This window comes from Perca flavescens, chromosome 16, assembly GCF_004354835.1.
Source record: "Perca flavescens isolate YP-PL-M2 chromosome 16, PFLA_1.0, whole genome shotgun sequence".
Lineage (NCBI taxonomy): Eukaryota > Metazoa > Chordata > Actinopteri > Perciformes > Percidae > Perca > Perca flavescens.
The window spans coordinates 24,171,875-24,181,406 of record NC_041346.1 but is presented as its reverse complement, the minus strand read 5'-3'; the positions used below and the strand labels follow the sequence as shown (position 1 = coordinate 24,181,406).

The window sequence follows — 9,532 nt, the reverse complement described above, 5'->3', positions numbered from 1 at the left end:
AATGAGACACATAACACTCTAACTCTAATGTACACTATCCACTTACTTAGTATTTGTGTCACTGGGGTTTTATACACTTTATTTTTGGCGTCGTTGGGCAAAATGTTCACAATAATCTTTCAGCAAGTGGCCTGAGAGAAAACTAGACCTTTGGCTTTGCACATCTTGACTCTGTATTCAGGGTTCAGAAATTCTAATGTAGCCGTGAAGGGAGACTTTGGTCAATCAAAGGTCATTTTAAGATAGAGAGAGCATTCCTATTGGCTGTTCTGCGCATGCATTGCCCGTGCATAGCACGGCTTTTTTTTTCTTTTCTTTTTTTTTTGCATTTACCCACTGCAGCTTTTAACTGAATCAGCAGAATTTCAGTTTGAGTTAAATATTTACAACTTAGCAAATCTGAAAATCGATCAGCAGAAATGTAGGTTAATTTAAAATTATTTTACTAGATGATTCAAAAGGTGGCTGTCCACTGATTAAAATGTCTTGTGGCAACAGGGACAAACGATTTTCTATTGGTCTTAATGTATTTTCTTTGCACTAAGGCACGTCTAGAGAGGGTAAACATATGTCAGGGGGTGGGCTGTTGACTTGTGTTTTAGAGACGGACAGTGAAGCACAGGCGAGATTTATGTCGGCGGTATTAAAACATTTCACCGCTGAGATCCCGCATCTTTCCCTTTAAAGGCGTGCAGTGATGAGTCGCTGGTAGTATGCTCATCGGGAGACCCACTGTGTCACATTTTTTATTTAATCTGATGAGATAATAGAAGACGATGCTTTTATATTAAATTGGATTTGCCGGTGATCGCGGCTGGGCTCTGAGGAGGAGATATTTAATTCTGGGGTGAAATTGAGATTTTTCTGGACCATTTGGTGCTGAAATGTGAAATCGCTCAATTTCAAGGACGTATTGCTGATCTTTTTTTTTTTTTCCTCCTCCTGCTAATGATTTGTGTTGAAAAAATAGGATTACGAAACCATCAGGTCAGATCCTGTGTGGTGTCAGCCCCGAGGCGTTTGTTGCAGTAGCCTGCAAACCAGCCGAAGGAAACAGGATGGCATATTACGCTGCGCTTTATAATCAGACGTGGGTTTTGGTCCCCTTGAGACGCAAGGCGTAGATTTGCCGTGATGATGTGATCAGACCGGGATCCGTGGTTTCTCGCTGCGCTACCTCCGAACAGAGTCGCTCATAATGCCGAGGGCTTTGCGGAGACTGCTCCATTTGGTGCTGTTCTGCCCTCTGTCCAAAGGTCTGCAGGTATGTATTGACAGCGTAATGTCAGTCTGCCTTTGTTGCTATTACACAGCAAATTACCTGCATGCATGTCAAACAGGTCATGTGTCCAGTCCTACATGCATCACAAAATGTCGCGAATCTTACAAAATATATTAAAAATAGAAGAGATGGTGCAGATCAATAAATGAGCTATCTTTGTTTAATTCTTATTAAGGTCAAGTGACCAGCTGTTCATTCATATAGCTTATTGTTATTGTTGTGTAGGCTTCAGTGGTGGAAAGTAAATCAGTGGCTTGCCTACATTTATTCGGTTACTGTAGCCCATTTAAGTAGGCTACAATTTACAGGTAGGATAGTTATATGCTTTCATAGTTGTAATTTAAATCGATGCTTACCAACCCCTAAACAAGTCTACTTGGAGTTTGTAAGATATCTATGAGGTGTTAGCAATTCAGAGCCATTTCTCCTTTAAACTTCTTAGATGGTTTCATTTAGAGGTATTATTCAACATTGTTCATAAAAGGAAAGATTACAGAGAAGTCTAAAAAATATAGTCATAGAATTTTGTCTGTTTTTCTTTCCATCAATAATCTCACTACCCCTACGATTTATGTACTCTATGTTGTGACCCTTAGACTGGGGTCTTGACCTCCATGTTGGGAACCACCAGACTACACTACATCATAAAAAGTGGCTCCGCCACGACAAGTGAGAAATACAGGGAAATACTGCTTACACATTGATGCGTCAGTATTAACAATCCAATAATATAATAATATATCAGACAAGGGGGGGCTTTTTTACAGCACAAATACTTTAACTTTTGACACTTTTAAGTACACGTTGGCCTTCTTATTTCACCAATCACATACCGTAGTTTTATCCTGAGGTCAAGGGACCTGCTCTTTCAATCATTGCAGTATAGGCCTATTTTTATGATCCGTTGTCATGTCTTCTAGGCTAACTGTGTGTTTTCTCTTCTGCTTTCCATCCATCCCTTTCCTCCCACCCTCCAAAGAGTCGTCTCCCAGCCATTAAGGTGAAGTACCTTCTCCTGGTATGGCTGGGCCTCCTTATCGCCAGCTGGGTCATCTACATGCAGTATGCATCTTACTCTGAACTCTGCCGTGGGCATGTGTGCCACATGGTCATTGTAAGTAGTCTCTCAATATGCCAATTTCATGACTTCCTAGGGTCAGGATGCTACAGAAAGGCTTCATATGTTGCTGTACAACCATCTCCGTCAGTGGTCAGGCTCCCTTATTGATTACATATTATGTTGCTGAGTTAAATAGTTAATTTGTGAAAACTAAATTCATATTATGGTTTCAGTTTACGTGGAAACACATTGGTGTGTAAAATATAAGATCCACATAACAAGTGCATTATTGGCCACTATGGCAACAGCAAAAGACATGATTTATGCAGTTCAGATATGATGTTTCTAAAATGTTGTTGAGATGCAGGGGGGAAAGTTTTTGCCACAAATTCAAGATAGGAGAAAGCTGTGATAGCACACATGCAAGTCAATACAAAATGGATTTGGTTTGAGCCAAGAAAGTCAATATGCCATGCTGTATGTTTCATGAGTTACTGGGTGAAAAACAAACCGTTATTATATGTAATTCTGGCACGTTTTGTGATATTTCTGACTATGCTCGGGTGGATTTGAAACTTGCTTATTTGTTGTTGCTCCAGCTGTGTCACAGATCTACAGATAGTCCTAAGGCAGAAACAGAAGAATACAGGCTACAAGATGGAATAAGACAATAATGTTCCAGCTGATGCAGTGAAATGCTTAAATTACATGCAAGATTTCACATGACAAAGGGATAGGAGGATTGTCTTTTGAGAAGAAGAGGGGGGCTGCTTGGGTTGGCCATTGTCCTTTGACGCTGGGTAAAGATAAAGCCTATAGCTTAACTACTCTCCTGCTGTGCCCAGCTGTTTCCAGAGCCTTTGGCTGCTGAAGAACAGAAACAGGCACTGACATTTAAAGAGACACTGAGGAGCACATTGGTGATTAAGAAGATAACTACTTGGGGTAATTGATGAAAAGATCAATGATGTAACCTCATCATACCAAATAATCAGATTTGCACAACAGTGTGTGTGTGTGCCTGTGTTGATATTGTGAAAGTGTGTGCGCCTCAGTTTTAGACATGTGTAATGAATAAAAACCAATACAATTACAGGGAGGCATTTAATGACACTAGAATTAGCTTGTAAGCTCTGGGAACTTTTGTTGGGTACACAAAGGATTTTGATTTGCCTGTTGCTGCTTTGTATTTTGGTGACATGTCATTACATGAACTGGGAGGAGAGGCGCAGTGTGGAGGTGTGTCAGTAGATATCTGGGAGTAAACTCCTGTTATAGGGAGAAGGATTACCAGGATTTGTGCCAGCTCAAAAGTAAACTGTGAATAGTGCGAGACAGTCATGTTCTGTGCTGTTTTCCTCTGGCTTTACATGGCAAAGAGGCATGTACACTAGATGTACAGAAAGTCATCAGGCTTTGCCATACTGCTTCAGGGTTTATTTAGTACACACCACAATGAATAACCTAAGACGAGTAAGAACGGTGGTATCATGAGAATTAGGGGCGCACGATTCCGAAAATGACACGATTCGATTCAATATCGATTTTCAGGCTCAAGATTCGATTTGAAATCGATTTTCGATTAAAAAATGATTCTCGATTAAAAATAAAACAATTAAATATTTTTTTATTTAAAAAATATGAATCGATTTTTGCAATTTGATGAATCTTGAGCAAGACACTGAATCCCCGAATAGCACCTGATGCTGCGCCATCAGTGTGTGAATGGAAGTTGCTTTTGATAAAAGTGAGAGCTAAATGAAATATAATGTAAACTCAACACATAGTCTATATGTAGTTTTGTGGGATTGTTATGCTAGTTAATTTGTTGACCACTGTAGTATGTACATAAAAGCACTAAAACACAGATTTGTTCTTTAATCAGTTACTCTGGTTTTTGGCCATGTATACAAATGCCATAAGCATGTATGGATAAAATGAAATACTTGATGGATGAACGAGACACTTGGAGCATTGACCTGTGTTTAATGTACTGCATTTCCTGTTTCCTTCTGCAGTGCGATCACTACAGAAGGGGCATAATATCAGGCTCGTCCTGCAAGGCACTGTGTGAGCAGAGAACCCTAACCCTGCAGCACTGCATGTCCACCTCATCTACATATCAGGTACAATAAACACACACCCACAGAATACATTTGGCAACAAAAAAAAACTCAGGCACTCTTTGTATGTATGTTAGTAAAAACAACCAGAGTTTTACATTTAAAATAATAAGAAGAAAGTGGAAGAGGTTGTATTTATTCTTTTAAAATATAAGCATATCACCCTAAGGCCTTCGAATATTCAAATATTCAATATTCAGCTTGTTTTTAAATTGATGCCTGTATTTAGAAATGATTGTCCCATTTGTTTTACTTACAGGTGTACAGTGGACTGTGGAAGGAGAGACCTGTTGTGATCAAGTGTGGGATTGAGGATCCAGTGAAGATTGATGGGTCTCCAGACTCTGTACTGCGACAGGAGATGAGCTTATTTGACAAACCCACTCGTGGAACCTCTATGGATGAATTTAAAGAGATGCTGCACAGTTTCCTCAAGGTATTTTTTTTTTTTCAGCAATTACACCATATAATAAATCGGAATAAATACTTTAATATACTGTACATCACCACACAATATTTCCTTCTTGCAGGCTAAACTTGGTGAGCAGCCATCTTTGAGCACCTTGGTGGACAGGGTCATTACCCTGGCGGATGTCAACCAGGATGGCAAAGTGTCTCTAGCTGAGGCCAAGTCCATCTGGGCTCTTCTCCAGATGAACGAGTACCTCCTGATGGTGGCGCTGCAGGAGAAGGAGCACACCCCTAAGCTGCTGGGTTTCTGTGGAGACTTGTATGTGACAGAACGTGTGGGCCACAGCTCTCTCTACAGGCTAGAGGTGCCTCATTACCTGCAGGCCCTGGTCCCAGAGGCCCTGAGCACCAGCCTGAACCACTGGCTCGCACCATCCTGGCCCCGCAGGGCTCGCATCACCATCGGCCTGCTGGAGTTTGTGGAAGAGGTCTTCCACGGGTCCTACGGGAGTTTCCTAATATGCGATGCCAGTCCTCGCCATGTGGGCTACAATGCAAAGTACGACTGCAAGATGGCCAACCTGCGCAGTGTGGCATCTGAGGCAGTTGTGCGGGGATTTTTGAGGGGACGGCGATGCGAGACTAACGCCGACTGCACCTACGGCCGGGACTGCACGGCCACCTGCGATCGACTAGTGAAGCAGTGCAACACCGAGGTTTTACAGCCCAATCTTGCAAAGGTGTGCGTGCTGCTGCAGGATTTTCTGCTTTTTGGAGCACCTTCAGACCTCCGAGGGGATCTGGAAAAGCAGCTACGCACCTGTGTGACGCTCAGCGGTCTGGCAAGCCAGATGGAGGTGCACCACTCACTAGTCCTCAACAACCTGAAGACATTACTGTGGAAGAAAATTTCTAACACTCAGTACTCTTGAAAACAGTTTGTGATTTATTGTGATTATTACAATGAGCGAATTAATACATGAACATGAGGAGTTTTTGCTTATGTCTTAGAGGGTGGTCGTTATTAATGTATTTGTACTCTAAATTGACTGTGAATAGCAGGGAACTGTAAAATAATAATAATGAATATACAATATGAAACAGCAGATGAAGAAGACTATTTCTTACTTTTGTTTTCCAATGCATTCTTTTTAAAAAAGCACATTTATCTGTTTAGACATGATATTCTCAGGGCACTGCCTATAACTTTATTCGTAAAACAATCTGTGAGTAAACGGAGTTTTGAAAATAGTTTATAGAATACTGTCTATCCCTAGAGAGTCAGAATGTCAAATTTAGCACGTTGTGATCATTTTTGTACAACTGTAAATATTGGTGGAACTCTGCTGTTTCCTGTGTATCAATGAATCTCCATGTGAAGCAGAGACACGATACAAATAATGGATGGAACAATGCATATATACAGTATCACTGTCCATCCTGGTATTGATCTGATATTGACAATGTATTTAAATCCACCTGAACAGACTGGACTTGATGATCATCAGACAAGATCAAACTTGAATTAACTTCTAATCCATGAATAAACATGCGTTGTTTAAACAAATGTTCAACTATTGTGAATAAAATTGCATTTATCTAAAGTGGGTAGCTAATGTCAGGACAGAAGTAAAGAAATTGGAGAAGTCAGGCAGATGTTCTCTTAGCAAATAGAAGTAGATCACCTTTACTGACCTTTTAGAGCATTCAGTGTTGTACAGTATATGATTGAAAACTGGTATACCTTTCATTTTTTCCTTTACCGGACCAACATTTCTGTCATAATTCATTTTGAAACTATGATTCTTTGATTCAAGACACAAAAACCATCTCATTTTTAGTCACCTTTTGCAGCTAAAATTGGTCTTATGTGCTATTGTCATGATATAGTGGCAGTTTCAGCAAATGTGACAAGAAGTTATTTAAAAAAAAAAAGTAACTTACTGACTTTACCTACATTTTGCAACTAACTACTAAAGCTTTTTGTATATAATTGTTTCCATGATTTAGAGAAAATACAGCAGTGTCATCTGTTAGCACTCAACTCATTTCAGAATAAGAAACATTTGTTGCTGATTAATCTAAAGTAGATTGGTTGTGTTATTTGTTTGAAGTTTAAGTAAAACTGTATTAGTTCCGAGTTAAATTTGTCTTGAGACACATTTACAGGAATAATGGAATATGACAAAAATGGCATTGTTCCTTTATTCATGTGCACATTGAAATTAAAGTTCACTGCCCTGTAGATGCCTACGCCTGCATGCAATGATGTGGACATTATGTGTTGGATGAGGGCAAGTATGTGTCGAGGAATCAAGCAACACAGATCTGTGCTGTTTGTGCCCTGTGGGACAGTGTCTTGTCTACTGTAGGCATTTCCCTCCCTGCCATGAAAAAAAGGAATTTCTGCATCAGTTGTCCTGTTTGTCACAGGTCCTGCCCTGGTTCTTTTTGGCACTAGTTCTGGATCTACAATAGGCTCTCCCTTGGGTCTGTATGGAACACGCTCCTCAAATGATCTAGGCCCGGCCACGAACTTTTGCAGCCTCTGATCCCTTTTTACTGTAGTCCTACTGACTGGCCCCAATTCCTTGGCAGCTGCATACCCTTTTTGGGGTTTTATTGTGGTAGGGGCAATTATTCAGACTGCAGGTAAATACAACTGCCACATCCTTTGGTTGATTTTTGTCCCTACTTTTGTTTTGAAACTAATTATTGGAGGAGCTTTCTTTTTGATAGAAGTACTTTCCTTGTAGATGGTATAGATGGTTTTGTGTCCTTTTGAGAGGGAATCCTTACTGATGATGTCTTAACTCTCTCTTCACGTGGTGGTGGTGGTACTGGTCTTGGTTTCTCTTAAGCGATTAGACCCACACTCTCCTGTCACCCGGAAATCCTGACTGAAGACACTCTCTGTGTCCTCCGTCTCACCTCATTGGGAGGTGATACCATGAAGGACGCAGAGGGTGTACTGGACATTCTGGATGTAGGTAAAGATTCATCTGCAGATGGTTTTGGGGTCTCTGTCCTTTTGTGAGTCTTTTGCAAGAAGACATTCTCTTCAAAAGTCAATAAAGGTCAATAAAAAAGAAATGAAAAACCATGGATATGACCCTTTTTGTATTTTTACAAACATGGATATGGACACAATACATTGATCGGTGTATTGTAATGAGCCTGCATGTGACAGAAAAAGCTGTGTTGTCTTATTTCACAGTTTGTGGGTTGGTAGGGACTCCAGATACCCAAATGTGCATGATCTGTCCTCTTTAAGAGTTTAAATAAAGGCCAAGAAATGAATCAGGCTTGAAATATCCATATGTTAGCTACAAATGTGTGCCTATATATATATATATATATATATATATATATATATATATATATATATATATATATATTATTTCAAAATATATGTCACTTCTTCTACATATCAATGCCTAAATCAAAATACCAATCTTACTTACCCCTGCTCCTGATACCGAAAGGCAACCTCCTTGGAATCTCTTGATTCATCTTCCCTGACATGTGTCATTTGATGCACATGTGTAGACAGAAATTATGGGATGTCCTCTGGCTGTGCTAGGAGTGCTGCTTTGGACATGCACTTCAGCAAACCTTTTACACCCCTCGGTGTGAAATCACTAGCAGTAATCTTTGATTTATATGTATGACCGTCCTCAACTAAAGACAACTCATGGGCAAGTAATTTGGCAAAGTGTGCAGATTGTGTGGTTTGTTCTTCAAGCATGAGGGAGCAAAATTCTTTTCTTGTACCATAGAGGGAAGATTCTGTTAGTTGATTCCATGTTACACACACACACACACACACACACACACACACACACACACACACACACACACACACACACACACACACACACACACACACACACACAGGATTTGTCATCATGTAATTGCAATATTCACAGTAGCTATTAATAATGGGTGTTACTTGTGCACATGGACATCACATAGGACAACAATAATAAAACTAATCTGGTGATAAGAATGTTACTGATCCTTAGCATGATTCTTACTTTAGGCCTATGTGGTTGGTGTTCTGCAGGTGCATGAATTGCATTTCCATACCATGCATCTGATGTCAGTTTGACAGACTGTGTTTGTTTGAATGTTTACTTTTTTAAATCACGTAGGCCTACAGAAAAAAGCACGATAACTCTCAGTAAGGTAAATAATGGTATTTGTTTGACGATATTCTTTGTTCAAACTGGGGAACACCATGGATAAGAGAACGGGGGACACAGCCACTGAAACATGGCATCCCCTTATTGCCTTCAAGGGCTGTCGGAAACAACCAATACTTCTAAGCAGATGCCAATTGAAAAGGTAAATAGAGCAGGTTCGTGAAATTGCTAACGATCCACCTCTAAAATTAACAGGTAAATACATACACATTACTGGAATCGGCGTTATGTGGTATGGGTGTGGTTATTTCTAGTTTCTGACATGACTGCACGTAACGTTAGTTTCTATTTTCTGCAATAAAAGCACGCCGCTTAAAAAAACACACTTGACGTATAAATATCATATCATTAACAGACTGATTGACATTGACATACATTTACAAACACCACCAGAGCCCCGTTTCTATTTGTAGTTAGCTAATGTGCGGAAATTCATAGAGAATTAGAGGAC

At 40.0% G+C, this 9,532-nt stretch overlaps 1 protein-coding gene across 2 annotated transcripts; it reads left to right on the top strand.

Annotated features, from left to right (window-relative positions):
* The first annotated feature begins 606 nt into the window (after nt 1-606).
* dipk1b (divergent protein kinase domain 1B) lies at nt 607-6,547 on the top strand. 2 transcript variants are annotated; one of them, XM_028602260.1, is made up of 5 exons: nt 607-1,264; nt 2,262-2,396; nt 4,361-4,468; nt 4,725-4,901; nt 4,996-6,547. In XM_028602260.1, the coding sequence occupies exons 1-5, from the start codon at nt 1,199-1,201 to the stop codon at nt 5,806-5,808; spliced, it is 1,299 nt and encodes a 432-aa protein (XP_028458061.1). In that variant the 5' UTR covers nt 607-1,198; the 3' UTR covers nt 5,809-6,547. The 2 variants fall into 2 exon arrangements, with proteins under 2 accessions (XP_028458061.1, XP_028458062.1); XM_028602261.1 differs by lacking the exon at nt 607-1,264 and adding an exon at nt 1,874-1,951.
* Nucleotides 6,548-9,532: the final 2,985 nt, after the last annotated feature.

Bases quoted from the DNA above. Each gene is read 5' to 3' on its own strand.
- dipk1b (XM_028602260.1), top strand. From the start codon at position 1,199: ATGCCGAGGGCTTTGCGGAGACTGCTCCATTTGGTGCTGTTCTGCCCT. The intron at 2,397-4,360 runs GTAAGTAGTCTC...TTCCTTCTGCAG, and splicing joins ATGTGTGCCACATGGTCATT to TGCGATCACTACAGAAGGGG. The intron at 4,902-4,995 runs GTATTTTTTTTT...TCCTTCTTGCAG, and splicing joins TGCTGCACAGTTTCCTCAAG to GCTAAACTTGGTGAGCAGCC.